At 44.2% G+C, this 17,777-nt stretch overlaps 1 protein-coding gene and 1 pseudogene across 1 annotated transcript; both read left to right on the top strand.

Moving 5' to 3' along the window:
- The first annotated feature begins 10,647 nt into the window (after window positions 1-10,647).
- On the top strand, window positions 10,648-13,444 carry LOC108153733. The gene is made up of 3 exons (XM_017283862.2): window positions 10,648-10,767; window positions 11,064-13,115; window positions 13,172-13,444. The coding sequence occupies exons 2-3, from the start codon at window positions 11,085-11,087 to the stop codon at window positions 13,361-13,363; spliced, it is 2,223 nt and encodes a 740-aa protein (XP_017139351.1). The 5' UTR covers window positions 10,648-10,767; window positions 11,064-11,084; the 3' UTR covers window positions 13,364-13,444.
- A 367-nt stretch (window positions 13,445-13,811) lies between these two features.
- Window positions 13,812-15,134, top strand: LOC108165241 (annotated as a pseudogene).
- The last annotated feature ends 2,643 nt before the right edge of the window (window positions 15,135-17,777 follow it).

Below are 17,777 nucleotides of genomic sequence, written 5' to 3'. Positions count from 1 at the left end.
TGAAGACGCCTACCACCCTACTTTCGAGGTGTCGCTAGATATAGGACCAACTGTATTGGATCGGTCGAGTAGGCTGCCCGAACGTGTCCGCTGCTTTCGTAAAGCCGAGTTTGCGAAGCTTAATAACCTCATTAGGGATTTTGATTGGTCCGCTTTGTACTTGTGCACTGATATCATAAAAGGCACAAACATTTTTTACAATGCTCTTGGCACATTTTTCGATTCTTGTGTCCCGCTTTCTTGTCCGACTAGATCTGGAAAACCCCTTGGTTTACCAAAGAGTTATCCAGTCTAAAAAACTTAAAATCAAGACTTTATAAAAATTTTCAAGAAGTGGGTTCTCCTACTTCTCACTCTCGCTATGTATTAGCTCGCTCAAACTTTTCAGTTCTTAATGCTCAATGCTATAAGAACTACCTATCTCGATGCAGGATACGTTTTTCTCAGGACCCTAAACAGTTTTACAGCTTCGTAAACAGTAAGCGTAGAACGTCCGCACACCCATCCTCGCTATCATTTTGTAATACGTCGGCAAATAATGATCAGGCAATTGCCGATCTTTTTGCCCAATTCTTCCAAACCACCTATTCTGAGGAAAGCTACTCTGGTCATCCGTACCCATACGGTTTACCGAGGTCGAACGGCATTTTCAGTCCCTTGTTAAATGAATGTTCCCTACTTCATGATCTTCGACTAGTTAAGCCGGTGTTTTCACCGGGTCCAGACGGGGTTCCAGGTTGTGTACTCAGGTACTGCGCCGAGGCTCTGTGTGGACTACCTAAAAAAGGTAGCAAGTCTGATGCAAAAAATTATAGAGGTATAGCAAAGTTATCCGCTATTCCTAAAATGTTTGAGAGGGTTTTAACTCCGCACTTGCAACATCTCTGCAAGTCACTTATATCTCCAACTCAGCATGGATTTATAAGGCGGCGATCAACCACCACGAACTTGTTAGAGTTTACCTCTTTCATTATTAAAGGCTTTCAAGGTAACTTACAGACGGATGTTATTTACACCGACTTTAGTAAAGCATTCGACTCTGTAAACCATTCCCTTTTAGCGCATAAACTTGACCTTTTAGGGTTTCCGCCCAACCTCCTGAGATGGATTTCTAGCTATCTTTGTTCTAGGTCTCAAAGAGTCCTCTTCAAAAACTCCCTCTCTTTCCCAGTAAAGGTTTCTTCGGGAGTACCACAAGGCAGCCATCTAGGCCCCTTACTCTTCACACTCTTTATTAATGACTTACCTTCAGTATTAACATACTCTCGAGTACTTATGTATGCGGATGATGTTAAACTCTGTGTCCAGTACAAGGACATTTCATTTCATTCTCGCTTGCAATCCGATCTCAATAACTTTCAGTCATGGTGTTGTGCAAACTTGTTACACCTTAATGCCTCGAAATGCAAAGTTATGACATTTCATCGTTCTAGCCCTTTGTTGGCTCCTTACACCCTATTTGGTGGTTCTCTTGAGAGAATTACCCTGGTGGATGATCTGGGTGTTATGTTAGATCCCAAGTTAAAGTTTTCCGAACACATTTCTACCATGGTAAATAAGGCCATGAGCGTGCTTGGGTTTATAAAGAGGTGGTCAAAGGAATTTGACGACCCCTATATAACAAAGACTCTCTATACCTCGCTTGTTCGTCCGATCTTAGAATACGGCTCCTGTGTATGGTGCCCTCAGTACAAAGTACACCAGGACCGTATAGAATCAGTACAGAAAAACTTTTTACTCTTTGCTCTGCGGGGCCTTAACTGGGATGCGGGTGTAAGACTCCCATCTTACTCTAGTAGACTACTATTAGTAAACCTCCCATCCTTAGTTAACCGTAGAAAAATGCTTGGTGTGATATTTATGCACAACTTGATCAGGGGTGACATAGACAGCCCTGATCTGTTGAGCCGCATAAACTTCACGATTCCTATTAGACTGACTAGAAATTTTATACCGTTGTTCCTTCCACTTTGTAGATCGAATTATTCCTTGCATGAACCGTTTAGGGTCTTATGCTCGGATTATAATTCCCTCTACCATATTATATCCACCACTAATTCTCTTCCTCTTATTAAATTATTAATCCTTACACACCTTTCTATTAATTAGTAACTGTAGTGGTATTTGTACTTTGATTGCATGCTTAGTTTCTTAGTAAGTTTAGTACTAATTTTCCTCGAATGTTAGTCTAATAGCTATCTTTCTTGCATGTTCGCGTTTGGTTCGGCTACGCACCGCGCGTCATGCGGCAGCGCCCCTCGGTCGGTTGGGCGGGAGGAGGGCTGCGTTTTGCCTGGGATCCGCGCGTAACAGCCTTCTGCTGGTGTCACACGGGCCACTTGACGGTGCAGTAACTGCATCGCCTCTTGAAAGATGCAGTCATTGCATGTCAACGTCCAACAAAAATTCTTTCTCGCTCTGTCTCTCTCTAACACACAGGTTTCATGGTCGGTTTTGTCAATTGCAAAATATGAGTTCAAGGATCTCAGAACCTATAAGAGCCAGAGCAACCAAATTTGGTATCCACACTCCTGTGATATCGGACCTTGACCGTTTCGTGTCCAAATTTCGCCACACCCCCTTCCGCCCCCGCAAAGGACGAAAATCTGGGGATATTCAAAAATCTCAGAGACTATTAAAGCTGGAGTAACCAAATTTGGTATCCGCCCAGCAATCTGATAGATATGGTCATTATCTATGATTCTGCGTTTTTAGTTTTCTCGAATGTGCAATATTGTGGATGCAACAGATTTTCGTCCTTTGTGTGGGCGGAAGGGGGTGGGGCGAAATTTTAAGACACATGTTTTATAGTAAGATCTAACAGGAGTGTGGATACCAAGTTTGGTTACTCTAGCCTTAATAGTCACTGAGAACTGGGGATGTCACAGATTTTCGTCCTTTGTTGGGGCGGAAGGGGGTGGGGCGATATCACAGGAGTGTGTATACCAAACTTTGATTGCGCTAGCTCGTATACTCGCTGAGATCCTTGAACTCACATTTTGCAATTGGTAAAGCCGACCATGAAACCTGTGTGTTGGAGAGAGACAGAGCGAGAGAGAATGAATTTGTTTTCTTGATTCTGGCTATAATAATTATATGATCTGGTTCAGATTTTGCACTCTAGAAGATATAGTTTTTCTACGATTCTGCGTTTTCTGTTTTTTCGTATCTTTGAAATTGTAGGTGCCATAGATTTTCGCGCTTTGTGGGGGTGAAAGTGGGCGGGGCGAAGTTTTGAAATATACTTGTAAAAGTAACATATCACAGAAGTCCGGATATAAAATGTCGTTGCTCTAGGTCTGATAGTTTTTAAGCACTAGGTGCTGATAAGGACGGACAGACAGGGCTCAATCGACTTGTCTTTTGATGACACATTGCGTTGTCAAAATTTACATATTCAAGTTTACGTAGTCGAGTGCCCTAAAATTATATTATGAGCAACAAAAAGCTTTCCTACCAATGTTTACAAAAGGAAAGCGTAAAAGTGCCGTTGATGATTTCACACATTTTAAAAACTATATTTTTGTAATGCTAGATAGTAGGAAACTTAGGAGGATTAACTATTTTACACCCTTACCCTGCATCTGTTGTGACTGTAATCTCTAAAGACCAAGGGCGTCCCCAGCGGGAGGCAGGTGTCCCCCTTCTGCTTCTTAGAAAAAAGTTAATTTTCAGTTAGTTTTCGCTGCATTTTTAAAAATAATGGTTTTTTCTTAATTGATTTGATATGATATTCCGAATCATCCTTTCTGGTGGTCAAGGTATTATGAATGCCGAAATGTAGAGAGACATTATGAGTAAAAATTTATCTGGAGAATATGCCAATAATTTGCCAGTTGCCTGGATATTTTAACAGGACAACGACCCGATACATTGCTGCAGGATAGTCAAGTCGTGGCTTAACCAAGAGGGAATCAATGTTTTGTAATGGCCTCCGCAGAGTTCCGACCAGAACCCTATAGAGAACTTGTGGGGATTTCTAAACCAAGTCGTTGCCCAAAAAAAAACAGCAATTAAAAGGATTTGTGTCGAATTTTACAGGAAGAATGGAGGAAAATCACCCCTCAACAATGCGCACGTCCTGTAGATTCAATACCAAGGCGTTGCTCCACTTTTCTTAAGCAGAAAGGTAATCCTACTCAATATTAAAGTAGTTTTACTAAAAATACTAGGAATACTGGGGAAATTTTAACTTTTTTAACCATTTTTTTCCAGGTGGCTTAAGTATACGAGCAGGACAGGTTGGAGATGATTTCAGATTTTTTAATTATTTCGCTGACTATATATTTTCATAACTTGGTTATTGTTTTATTAAAACACTGACATATAGAACTAATTTGAGACATAAAATGGGAGCTGCAAAATAAAAACTTTTCTTGATTTTCGCTTAAATTCTTGGTGTAATTCTTGTGGCTTAAGTGTATGAGCACCACTGTATAACATTATCATCTTACGTGTAAAAATCATGCATGGAAAAAAATCCGGCCTCGCCCTCCTTCGCGAGACCCTGGGTACGCTCTTGGCGAAGACTATACCTAGGAAATAAAAATGCGATGCCGAATCCCAGTCAAAGTGGTAGGTGGGAGAACCAGCTTACACCCAGAGAAAAATTCCCTGAGAATCGAATAGTTTCATTTAGATTTAAGGATAGGGGATACCAATACGTGTGAAGGTGTGAAATTAAAAAAAGAGATTGTTTTCAGCTATGCACATAGTACCATGGATGTGAAAATATTTGATCTAAATATATTTGAAATTTAATTTAAATATTTCCTATACCAGATACTGAAAAAGGGTATAAGGGTATACCTGATACTGAAAAAGGGTATAGGGGTATATTAAATTTGAAAGTGGATTTGTGGAGCTATAAGAGAGACTATAAGAGCTAGAGCCACGATATTTTGTATTCAGAATTCTGTGGTTAGTCACTGTTAAAAGTATATTTCAAAACTTCTCCCCGCCTCCGTCCGCCCCTACAAAGAACGGAAATCGGTGCCATTCACAATTTAGAAGATACGAGAAAATTAAGAACGCCCATCATAGAGAATGACCACACCTACCAGATTGCCGAGTCTGTTATATAATTAATAGATTAATATTGTCGCCGTCCGAGGGAGAGCCATACTGACTACGTATCGGGTATAATGTAGAGTTGCGGGCACAGCAGCAACTCACAACGTTCCCCCCCTCAATCATGACATAGATGGAACAGCGTGCTCATCGGCACGGATTCAGATTCCAACCTGTTTCTGGTTTTCGGGTCAGCTTTTATCTTATATCTTAGACATGTGTATCTTTCGATCTAGGTTTTTATCTATTTATCTATCTATATATATATATCCATCTATCTTTTCATCTTTTTAATACCTTTAAGTCTTTTTCATTTCACGTACCATACTTTCCCATTAATTGTACTCCCAACATATTGATTGATTCCGCACCTGACCTCTGGCGCTACAAAAAAACCCCCTTTCCAAAGTACGTCCAGCAATTTAGTTTTATATTGAGATACTTTCATCTACCTCTATCTCTTTTGCTCTTTCTCATTCCCCATTTCCCATCGTCATCTCCATCTCTATCCCCATCTCTGTCTCAGGCTTCTCTCCATCATTTGTTTGGCTGCCTGGCACCGAGCTCATTTCTCTTTGTCGCTGCATGGAATTTCATTTGAAAATATGAGAAATATGAGAAATGCATTCGTTCCATATACGAATTTATATACATATGTGTGGGAGGAGATGGAGGCTCTCCCCTCTCTCTGTACATGTGTTGACTTTACCCAGAAGGTTCCGGCATCCGCATCAGAGTTTCGCTCCTCTATTTATTTAAGCAATTGCCACTGTCAACACACATACATACTTACAGAAAGTGGGGGCCCACATTGATAGGCCAATGATGGTGGGGTAGGAGGCGGTAGGGAAAGGGGAGGAAAGAAAACAGATAGAAATCGAAAATAAATTTCGCAACGATGAGGAGGGAAATGGAAATGGCGATGCCAACTTCTTAGCAGAGTCGAATCGGTTTCACTGTCTCTTTCTCCCTCCTGCCTCCCTTCTTCTCTGAACATTGGACCTGCAATTGGACAATTCTATTTTTGTTTATCTTTGTCTACTCTGTGCTCTGTGCAACTCATTTTCTTTATTTACATTTCCCCATTTCCTTTTTTTTAACCAGAAAATGTTGTGCAAAGCAATAAACAGGAATGAGAATGGCGACAGGCAGCAGTCGACGTCGACGTCGACGTCGACAGGCGACAGGAGAGACGGCGCTGACACTTGAGTCCGTGACTGGCTTCTGCCTCCCGCCTCCTCACCCTGACTGATCCGATGGGTGGCCTAAAATATGTTCAATGTCAATTCGAGTGGTGCTCTGATATGTACATACCCTATAGGAAATCACGGAAGGAAGCTCAGGGCATCAGGCAGATAATATATCGTCAGGAATAATCAGGAGCAAAGACATATAGTTTAGAGACTTGTAGAGCCTTCTTCCAAAGCTTAATTATTCCATAAGCTGTTGAGCATTTTTATATACTCTTTTTTATCAAGGGCTAAACTTTAATGGTAGTTCAATGAACTTCTTCTTATTCAATGGACCACTTCTCGGTCAGTTCTTTTCCAGGTTAATCGTTATACACAGTTTAACCTTATCTGTACGGTCCTCCGTGGACCAGGAACGTTCATGGTCCGATTTGGCTGTCAGTGACATGCATAAATTAACGCTTTTTTGGAGGCAGGACGAGGACGGCAGGGTACAGCCGGAATGAGGACGGAATGGCTTCTGCCCCAAAAAGTCTGCAACAAGATTTGCGGGCCTGCCTGCCATTTACGCAAATAAATGCGCCAAACTTTTCTCTAGAAAAACAGAGAATAGAGAAGGTGGCAGGGGGGAGGGCTGAATAGTTAAAAAGAGAGAGTAAGGGAGTGAGAGGGGGAAGAGGAACAGTGAGAAAGGAAAAGTAGAAAAAGAGCAGCAAATAAAATCAGCAAGAGGCAAACAAAAATTTCTTTTGGAGAGAGTCGCGGGGAAATATGGGGTTCCAACTACTTAGCGTCAGCTACAGCCGTGCTCCCGTACTCTGCATGGCTCATACCATCCACCCGCCTCCATAGACTGCCACTTGGCCTTGGCTGAAAACGAAATGCGGGGGAGGTGGAAATGGCGCTAAGCGTTAACTAAAATGCTGTGCGCCGTTTTGTGTGTTTAAATATATAAACACAATAAATATAAAAATATAAATAAAATGGCACAGGCCACTGACAGGCAGGACGGCTGGTAATACACGGGGTAAGGGCTGCCAAAGCGCCACCAAATGTTGGGGCTGTAAAAATTGTTTACGACCACTATAGGGAAACCGCGCAACACGACACCACAACACACAAAAAGCAAACGACAAGGACACACCGCGACAACCTTCTCTTTCGCTCACATTCGCCCTATCCCCATACCATCTCTCGCTTTCTCTATCTCCATCTCTTTCCCTCTCTCTTTCAAAGTGCGAGTTGTAAACCGGAAGTCTGTGGTCGGGGTCACCATATTGCTGGAATGTTTATGCGGCTGCCTGACAATTTTATGCTCATGCCCATGCCCCCTCCAACGATAGTCCAGCGATTTGGAAGCCCGTCAAATCGGATTTATCTTCCTCCCTGTGGGCGTACTTTTGAAGCAGTCTAAAGGGTTATTCTTGAGGCCGATATATCTTCAGGAATTTTCATTGTATTGACACAAATGAAAAATCTTATAAAATATCGTGCAATTCTCTTATCAATAAATTAATTGTTTTGGATTTTGGGTAATTTTGGGAAAATTTCGAAATATGTACACTTGTAAGAGTGTGATGTCACAGGATATAAAATTTGTTTGCTCTACCTCTTGTAGTCTCTGAGATCTAGACGCTCATCGGGACGGACAGACGGACAGACAGACATGGCTATATCGACTCGACTACTCGACTATTCAGGCTGGGTAATAATCTTCTTTCTTTTGGGAAATACTTCCCTTACTTAAAGCTCAACGTTGTGGAGCTTGGCAATTTGTTCTTCAGTGTGTTCCTTCTTGAATTCCCTATCCTGAACCTTAGCTTTCACTTTATCATGTATCACTGTAAACTGTGACACTATGACTCTTGACTGGACTTCATCTGAAGCGAAAGCGGCAGCGCCACTTAACCTATTTCTTAGCCTCATATAGAGCACTGCTTTGGCTCTGCTTTAACTTCCACCAGCCACAATTTAAGCCCATCTTCCAGTTTCCACCTACCAGGTAACAAGTACAACGTACAGGTACAGAGTACTACAAAAGACAAATGTGCCTGTCAGATATGATTTTAATAACACTCCATAGCTCTGGCGGTTGCCTGGGAGATTGCAACCACATCACCCACACGGAGCCAATCCCATATTGCTCCTATATCTTGCAGCCTCTCTATTCTGCTCCAGCTTCTTGCTGCTCCTGCTGGCCAGCTAATCCGTGGTTCAGGAACAGAAATGGCAGCAAGAGAGAGGGAGAGAAAGTGCTTCGAGGCCAGGTCTCGGTCTCTTGCCTCAAATTATGCAATGCTCGGGCTTTAAAGTAGATTACACGAAATTTGCACACGAAGGCACAAAAGCCCACGACGGGCATTAATCACGCCTCCACCATGCCCCAAATCGCCTCTGCCTGGGTCTGCCTCCCCGTACTGTTTCTCCTATTGTGTGTTCTTTTAAATAGTTGGCCATGTCCCTTTCCCTGTCCCTGCAGACGAAAAGAAGCAGTAGGAGCCACGCCAAATAAATTGCCAACGTGCCGGAATGCCTGGAAACCCTTTGGGTTTATGAGATTTTTCCATATTGCTTTTGGAGCGTGCTCGCCAGGAGCCAGTAGCCAGGCGCCAGGAGCAAGTCGGTAGTTGGAGTTGGAGTTTTTGGCTCATGCTCCGCAGAAAATTAATATAATTTTTCATTTGTCGTTTGTCTTTTACATATTTTAGTAGAGATCTCTTATTCACCCAATGGATGGGCACCAATGATCCAAAAACTCTCTCTACTATATTCGTATATTCCATTGTACAATGAGGTAGAGTGAAATTTTTTTTTAGTTAGTTTTTCCTTTATAATTTATCGATGATTAATGCTCTTAAATCTATTTTTGCCATATTTAAACTTTCTAAAAGATAGAATTCTGTTTGTTCTCGCATTGTTTCTGCTGGCTTTCCCCTCGATCGTTTCAAGCTTTTATCTTTCCTTCACATGTTTAGGTTTTTATTAAATTTACTCGTATTCAGATATGCAACCCTTATATTTTAACAACTCCCTTCTTTTCTATATTTGTGCTGTATCTTGAATAATTTTCTATTCTTTATAACTATTTCCGATCATACCTTTCCCTTCTGTCCTGCTTCATCTTACATCATTCTTACTTTTCCGATACTTTATTGGTTCTTCAGGCCATCCAGAGCTATGCGTCGTCCTGCTACTACTGCTTCTCCTTTGTCCACAAATTGAATCGCTTTTGGCCGCAGGTTTTTTTCTAATATTTTTTCTTAAGCGCAATGTGAAATGGCATAAATCATGTTCAATATTATTTCGATTCGCTCCTTCCCGTTTCGTTTGTGGCGCTACACTCCTTCGTTTGGGTTCCATTCTCGGCTTCTGCGTGGCCCCCGAGGTTAAATGATTTCATTTCGGCTGCAGGAGGCACTTGTTGCTGTTGATTTGTTTTTATTGCAAGAAAAAGAAAGTATTGAATATGACTTACCAGAGAGCGAGGATAGAGATGAAGAGAGCGAGAGATTAGGTTGGGAAAACATTCGCTGAAGGACCGAGTGCCATGCCATGCCGCCAAATAAATTGCTTTTGCGGTGAGAGTCCATCGCAACTTTGGTCGTAATTACCAAAATGCCTCCGGCTTGGTTACTGGCTCTGCTTCTGGTCTAGCTTCTTGTTCGCTATTTCCTGCCTCCTGTATCTGGCACTTGGCATTACCAAATTACAGGCAGGCATTTAAGCAATACAACTAATTTGTGTTAAAATTCCATTATGGCGGGACCAAAGGGCGAGTGATTGGATTTGTGGTGGATGGATTGGATTGGAATGAGAAATCAATCATTAAGTGCCATCACGCGCAGGGATGAATGGCCAGAAACGGCCAGCGTGAATCCGGAATGCGCTTCAATTCAATTGATTTTAGAACAGAAAATTAGCTAAAGCGAGGGGCAACGTTGTGGGTCGCTGCTACGGCCGCGACTCTACATATATAACAGATACTTAGTCAGAATGACTCCCCTCCGCCAGAGACCGCACATAATGCACGACACAGAGTGTGTGAGAGAGAGACAGAAAATGAGTAAGCAGCGTGGCCACGGTACGTAGCCACTGAAATTTTATTTGTTCTGTCTGGGTATAATAATGATCTGATCTGATTCAGATTCTGCATTCTGGAAGATAGTCGTTTTCTCAAGAATTTAAATACTTTACGGGGTCGGAGAATCTTCCTTCTGGGTGTTCCACACATCCAATTTCACTATATATCTAATATACCCTTTTTGGAGTATCGGGTATAAAAAGAATAACTAAACACTCCCAGCTTGTTGTGTCTAGAATGATTAAGGATCCCAATAAACCAGATACAATGCTCCAGATACACATATATAATTTTAAAGGGAGATAGATGCTTTTGCTTTTCCGTTACCCATTCAACCTTTCCGTATAGACTCAAAAATATTAAAGTGGAGCGTAGTATACTTTTAGGATTATTCACTTCTATATTTTCGTTAGATTTTTGAATAAGGTAAGAGCGCAATACTCCCCCAACCCCCCCTTTCGTGACACACACAACATAGCCGCAAAAAAAAAATAAATAAAAAAATCGCAGGGCATGCCCTCAGGCGTGTATTTTTAATTTAACGGAAGTCAAACGATTTGCCCTCATACAGAGTCCGTGGTCTTGGTCCGGATATTAATTGTCGCGCTCTTGAAATGTAATTGAAAATGCCTGCAAGTGGCTCAAATCCAATTTCAATACCCACCGCCCAAACCCCAATCCCCGTTGTGATCGCTGGAAACTAATTATAGTTCCGCTTTCAGATAAAGACGTTTTCCATAGACATGGAAGCGACGGAGCTCAAGCCACAGTCCGAAGAGACCCAGTCCCACGCCTCATTCGAAGAGACTTCCCAGGAGGAGAAACATCATGAGGTGGAGAAGGAGACCCCCTTCGACCAGCGCGACTGGCATGCTATAGTACATAACCAGCAGGATGCAGAGCGGGAGATTGACGAGCAGATGTTGGGATACGAGACCGAGCTGGAGTATCTGACCCGTGTGGACAAACGGGAAAAGCGGCGCCAGCAGTTGAAGGAGACCCTGGTCGAAGAGATGCCCTGGTCCGATGCCCGCTTCCTGACGATCAACGTGCGAAGCGCCCGGCCCCTTGAGTGCAGCTCTGATGGGGACTGGACGCGGATGCTTCAGGGTAATCTGGGGGCCACCGTGCGTGTGAAGGTCGGGCCGGCAACCTTCTGGTGTATTGGTGCGCTGCTGAATCGTCACAGCGGATTCTTTAGACCCCAGACACGGGAGGAGTACAGCCTGCCAGAGCTGACGCCGATTGGCTTTCGGGCCGCCTACGCCTGGATGCGCCTCCAGGAGCCCCTGAACTGCAGCGTGCACAGCGAGCACAGTGAGCCCAACCAGATCGTGGATCTGCTGTTCACCGCCCAGCATCTGGACATGCGCGACCTGGAGATGCTGTGCAACCGCTACCTCTGCTCGCCCCACTTCACGGAGCGCCGGGCCCTGCAGGTGTACGTGCGGGCGAAGCATTACGGCAACATGGGGAGCATTTGCCAGCTGATGCTGAAGCGTGTGGGAAAATACTACCTGACGATGGTCGGTAGTCAGGAGTACACCGAAATGCCGCTGGAGGACATCTGCACCCTGTTGGAGCAGGACTCAATCGGCGTCAATACAGAACTTGAGGTTTTCTACGGTGCCCTCCGCTGGATGTGCATCGATCCCGAAGAGCGGCTGTCGGCCCTGCCCCGCCTGATGGAATGCGTGCGCTTCACTCAAATGCCCCGCCCGAAGCTCTTGGAGATGTGGTTCTGCCTGTATTCGGCCCGATGGGGCTTGCCCCTGGAGTGGTTCCAAGTGAGGGGGGATCCAATTATCTTACGGGCCTTTGCCTACTGCCCCGGACTCTGGGAGCGTGTCAACAAGGCCGTGAGCGTGGCCAATCTGTGCCTTCAGTTCGATAACCATCAGGTGCTTATGGCCCTTATCCAGGCCTGCAGGCTGCATGTGGAGACACCGCGCGAGTGGATCTGCGACGAGAACTGCCCCTACCATGTCCACAATCGCACGCCGTTCCCCCAAGTCGACCTGTCGTCCAAGCAATTTCTCAGCTTTGCGATCTCCCTGGCGCACAAGGATCGAGACCTGTTGCGCTCCAAGGAAAAGGACCTGACAAAGCTCTGGGAGCCACTGTGGGACCCGCAACGCGATCACCCGAACAATATCCCCTTTGATGAGATGTCCGATGACCTGCCAATGTCGTCCAGCGATGAAATCGATTGGCGATCGTCCAGCGATGATATCGATTGGCGATCGTCCAGCGATGATATCGACTGGTTTAGTGAAATTCTGCGAGAGGCACCTGAAGGCACGGATACTGACGACGATACCGATAATTTATCGGACATATACGTGCCGTTCACGGACAGTCCGACCACATCCCCCAGAAACTCACCGTTGATCAGCGCCACAAGCAGCCCCGCGACCAATTCGCTGTGCAGGCAATCGACGACCGCCTGGTTGTCGCACGTGCAGTTGAGTAGGCCTGGATCGGCATCGCCCAGATGCCTCCGAAGAAGGAGCGAAGCGCAAGAGGCGTCGCTGGCCATCGACGAGCTCCTCGAATCGCTCGTAAACCTCGATTGTGCCCCGCCCCTGAGCTGCAACGATAAAATGGAAGAGTTTTTGGTGCAAAACAAGTGTACACGTGACGACTGCGCTCGATGGCGAAAGGAGCACGGCTACTCACCGGACCCAAATGACACACAATTAAAGGCATTGTGCCAGTTCACTCATGACATGGGAAATCCCACTCTGATGGTGCCCTTCTTCCAGCTATACAAAGTGGGTTGCCCAGTCAAACCATTCGGGACATTCATTAAAGATCCACCTCTCCGCAGGAGAGATGCAAAATCTTGGAGGAGCCATCCCCCAATGCACAAGAGAAGCCGGACAACCGGGAAACATCGAATTCGCTAGCGGCCCAAGTACCTCAGACAGACAAGTCGATCGCCGAGCTACAGGCGGCGATCCAGATCAAGGACCAGACTGTTGAAGGGGATGCCACATCCGTAGAGCAATGTTCCCACTGAATCACACCTCCCCTCTCCTTGAACTTCGATTGATTGTGTAAAATTAAATTTGTAGTTAAAAAAAAAAATATTTTGCGCCGCAAAAGATTTATTCGTATTCCTTCGTTTTTCAATTGTGTAGGGTCCTTCACTGATTGATTTCATAATTCCTGCAGGATTCCTTTCATTTAATTAAGGCAATTTATGCCCATAAATTAATTTAAACTTTTTGAGCTGCCATCACTCTCCCTCTCTCTCTCTCTCTATGCTCAAGCAGATTTCGAGCGTTTCCCCAAATGGATTTCTTGTGTTTTGACAATGGCTAAAAACAATTTTGGAAGCAGCAGGTGCGGTAGCCAGGAACGCAGGAGAGACAGAGAGAGCGAGAGAGCTGTCAAGTGGCCCCCGCAGAGGATAGGGCACAGAGGGACCGAGGGACCGAGGGTACCGACGACAGCAGAGCAATGCAATGGCTGGCGTCCAAATCGAAAACAGCCATAGACAAAGTACTCTGGCATTCCGTATTGGGGTCAGCGTGTGTTTAATATCCGATTCATGAGTGCTCACCATCGCTGCTGGGGCGGCACATCAATTTATAGTTTGAAAATATCCAGGGCAATTATTAATATTGCCTGGCCTCAATCTATAGTTTGCGTCCGTGTTCATCGATTAATACTTGCTGTTCGTCGAAGATTTGTAACCCATTGCTGTCGATCGTTTCGAATCATCATGTTTTGGTCCGTTCTTAATTTGTGGTCCGTTCCTTAATATCATTTCTAATAAGATTTTTCGTTTCAAGACTTCTTATTTATGTCTGAATATACATCTTAAGGTCCACTTTTTACATGATTTATGTACTATCCTTTCTCCCTTAGTATTTTCTTATAATGATATATACATATGCGCCCTTCCGCCCTTCATTTTGATGTACAAAAAAGATACGAATAAAAATCCTGATCTTTTAGGCGATTAGATAGCATTTTTGTAGTTCGATGTTTAATTCAAAAGATGGGGTTCATCGAGCTCTAGTTTTAATAATGAGAGAAATATATGGTCGTAAAAGTATACGAAACAGAAGTCGACTTTCGCTTAATCTAGGAAAATGGAAAAATCTGCGAAACGAAACAGAATTAAAGCATTTAATTTATTTTAAAAGGGGACTCATTTAGTCTTCTACCAGTCCAGACCAGTCCACCATCGACTAGCACACCGTGAAGGAGGGCAAGTGGAGTCGCCAACCCTTAGATCCCTTTACAGGACTCGAATATACCTCAAAGCGCAAGGCAGTAATGAATATCGCCCTCAAGGCGCGCACCGAGAAGTTCCTAATGGAGAACTCGGAGCACTTTAAGATGGTGCCCCGATCGCTGGGCAGCTCCCGAATGCGCCGCCGCCACGCTTCCCAGTTCGCCAGCAGCATGTGCCAGCCGGGGCAGGGTAGCTTCGCCGCTGTGACCTACTCCTCGCTCTCGTCCAAGTCCACCGTCACCTTAACGACCACCTCCTTATCGGCGGCCTTCCTAGTCCAGTCCACCGCCTCGCCGCCGGCTGCGAAGCGAGCCAGACACAGTCACCCCTCAGCCTGTGCCACTGTCACGGCCAGCAGCGTTCACCAGTCGCTTGCAGCCGCATCTAGGCCCTCCAGCAAGCTCTCCAGAAGATCACCCACTTTACCCAGGTAGGATCTGTTGCCGGATCAGGAACCCCACCCCGCTGCATCAACTGCCGCAGCATGAAACATCTGAAGCGACAGCCAAGCTGCCATCAAATCAAATCACGATCAACTGTATAGCAGAGGAACCGGCCAGACATGGCACTACAAGCCAAGGGGGCTGTCAAGACGAGGAGGATATTCGCATTTCAATGGCCACCTGTTAGCTCATCATAAAAGAGCCATTCAAGCAACTAATAGAGAATTGGTGGCAATTAGGGCTACGATTTCGCATAACTCGGCAAACATGGCCGAACATAAATAGAAAGCGCACCTCTGGGCTCTGCGATCTCTGCAGACGACGGTGCAGCGCAGTCATACGTTCCCTTACAGGACATTTGCTAAAAGGACCCATGCAAACAGGCCGGTGGCTTCCTACAATGATTATTGTCGTAATTGTCGGCAAGAGGAAGAGGAGGAGACGGTGGAACACCTCTTCTACTCATGTCCAGCTCTCAGCAGAAAAAGCCAAAAACATTTAGGCTCTCCCTTCATATATGACATTTCAGAAATTTCCACAATGTGTCCCAGAAAGATAGCAAATTTCGGATGGGATAACTGCTGACATCACGTCTCACAAGGGAGAAGAAAAGAAGACCCAAAGCCGAAACCGACCTAAGTGTGACGGGTTCCTAGCGATCCTGACAGCCACCTCTACCTAGCCTAACCTAACGTAGGCAAGCCATAAATTTGATCGATCTCTGATGTTATTCACTATTACAGCTTCATTTAACATAAGTTCAAAAATTGATTTTCTTCAGTTACGCACCCTTTATTCCCATTACAAAGGGGGAGGTCGAGTCTGGGAAAAGGTGAAGCATACGTACCTGCGTGTGTGGTGCACACGTTTCATGTCTTAACGAGTTGGAAAGATTATTATTACATTATTATTTTGTCGGCGAGCGATTAAACAGCAAATACCACAAGGTGCAACCACCCAAGAGGCAGCTACTGCCCCACATCCAAACATCCGCATCGTCTTTTGCCCCGTTTTCGTGTGCTTTTGTATGGAGCTTACAATAACAATAAATTTCAATTTTTCACGCGCAAACACAAACACAGACCGCACACGATTGCATTCATGGAAATTGCTGCCTCCTGCTGCTGCTGCTTCCGGTTGCTGCTGGCTGCTGTTCTACGTTTTTGGGGGTGGCACACAGCCCTTGAGCAGCTTGTGCTTCCAGCAATTTATGCGCTTTACGCGCTTTTGCTAAATAAATTTATAATGCAAGCACACAGACAAAAATGCACACATACACAGAAAGACAGACAGAGAGAGAGAGAGAGGTTCAGATACAGATACGCAGACAGATAGTCGGGGATAGGAAGTTCCAGTAACAGTTACAGTTTCACAGCATCCATCCGCACCGACAAAACTTTAGTGAGTTTTAGAACGTTTTGTCCTCTTTCTGGTTTCGCCAGGAGGAGGAGGCACTGCTTGCACTGCCTGGTTAGCGCTACTTTAGATACATTTGTATCTACGATAAGTCTCAGCGCCATGCATGTGGTACACCCCTGGCGCTGGTACTGCTGCTCCTTCTGCGTTTCTGTATGTGCGTGAATTACGAAAATTTTCTTGCAATTAAAATTTGTTGCTTTCTGGGTATCATAATTTTATAAGTTTTGGGGGAAACTGGAGCTGGATACTGCTTACTGGCAGAAGTCTTCATTCCGCAGTCCTCGTGGCACATAACAAATTACAAAAAGCTTTATGCATATGCTTATAACATACTTGTTCCATAAATATCTATGTAGATGTGGGGTGACAGAAAGTACCATTAGGGAAATATTATGGCTACATTTTGGTTTTCAATCCGCTCTGCTCTTTAAGATGTGGGCTAAACGCAGGAAATAATTTGATGGATAGCTGGGACTGCTGGGATTTAAGAGGTCTAATCAAGAACCGTAATTAATTTGTTTTTTATATTCTTGTAACCAAACAAATTATCCACTTAGAACAGCCGCAAAACAGAATCAAATATTCCAATAGTCTACTTTAAGGATAATCCGTCCAAGTCCACAAATATTTTTACATTTTAAGTTAGAAAAAACAATATGATGACTTTAAATAAATTTGGGTGAACAATTTTTATTTATTTCATTTTCTAATAGCTTCAAAAAAAATGAGCGGAACAATTTTGCTCTTTTTTGTACCCGGTACTCAGTCAGTATATATTTGAGGTTATGAATTATGTTATTTATACAACATATTATATATGTCGTTTGATGTCGCTGTTCGCAAAAAAAAGAAATATAAATCGTTCCATTTTCGTTCTGTTTTACAAATTTACAAATTTTGTACATCTGTCGCATTTTCTCTATTCCCACACCAACACCAGGCGTTTTTTTTCGCTCCCCTCCGCCTGAGCGTGCACACTGCACGAGGAGGAGTGAGAGAGAGAATGACTAAGCACGTGGCTGAGGGTAGCGTAGCCACTGCAATTACATTTATTCTTTTTGGTTATAATAATGATCCGATCTGATCCAGATTCCAGCTATGCGGCAATCTGCTAGATATGGTCAATCTCTATGATTCTGCGGTTTTGGGTTTCACGTATCTTCAAAATTGTGGAGCCTGCACACAAAATTTGGTGGCTCTGACAGCTATAATGTCTGAAAGCTGGGCGTGAAACAAGACGTACAGAAGGGCAGAAGGAGCGAAGGACTGCATCGAATCGGCTATTGGTGCTAATCACGAATTTTAAGCGAAAATGCTCCATAAGT

This window comes from Drosophila miranda, chromosome XR (genome assembly GCF_003369915.1).
Source record: "Drosophila miranda strain MSH22 chromosome XR, D.miranda_PacBio2.1, whole genome shotgun sequence".
Classification (NCBI taxonomy): Eukaryota; Metazoa; Arthropoda; class Insecta; order Diptera; family Drosophilidae; genus Drosophila; species Drosophila miranda.
The sequence above is the reverse complement of the archived record's forward strand: the minus strand, read 5'-3'. Positions and strand labels throughout refer to the sequence as shown.

Excerpts from the sequence above, each read along its gene's own strand:
- LOC108153733 (XM_017283862.2), top strand. The coding sequence starts at position 11,085 with ATGGAAGCGACGGAGCTCAAGCCACAGTCCGAAGAGACCCAGTCCCAC. Across the intron at positions 13,116-13,171 it reads CCTTCTTCCAGCTATACAAA|GAGAGATGCAAAATCTTGGA; the intron begins GTGGGTTGCCCA and ends ACCTCTCCGCAG.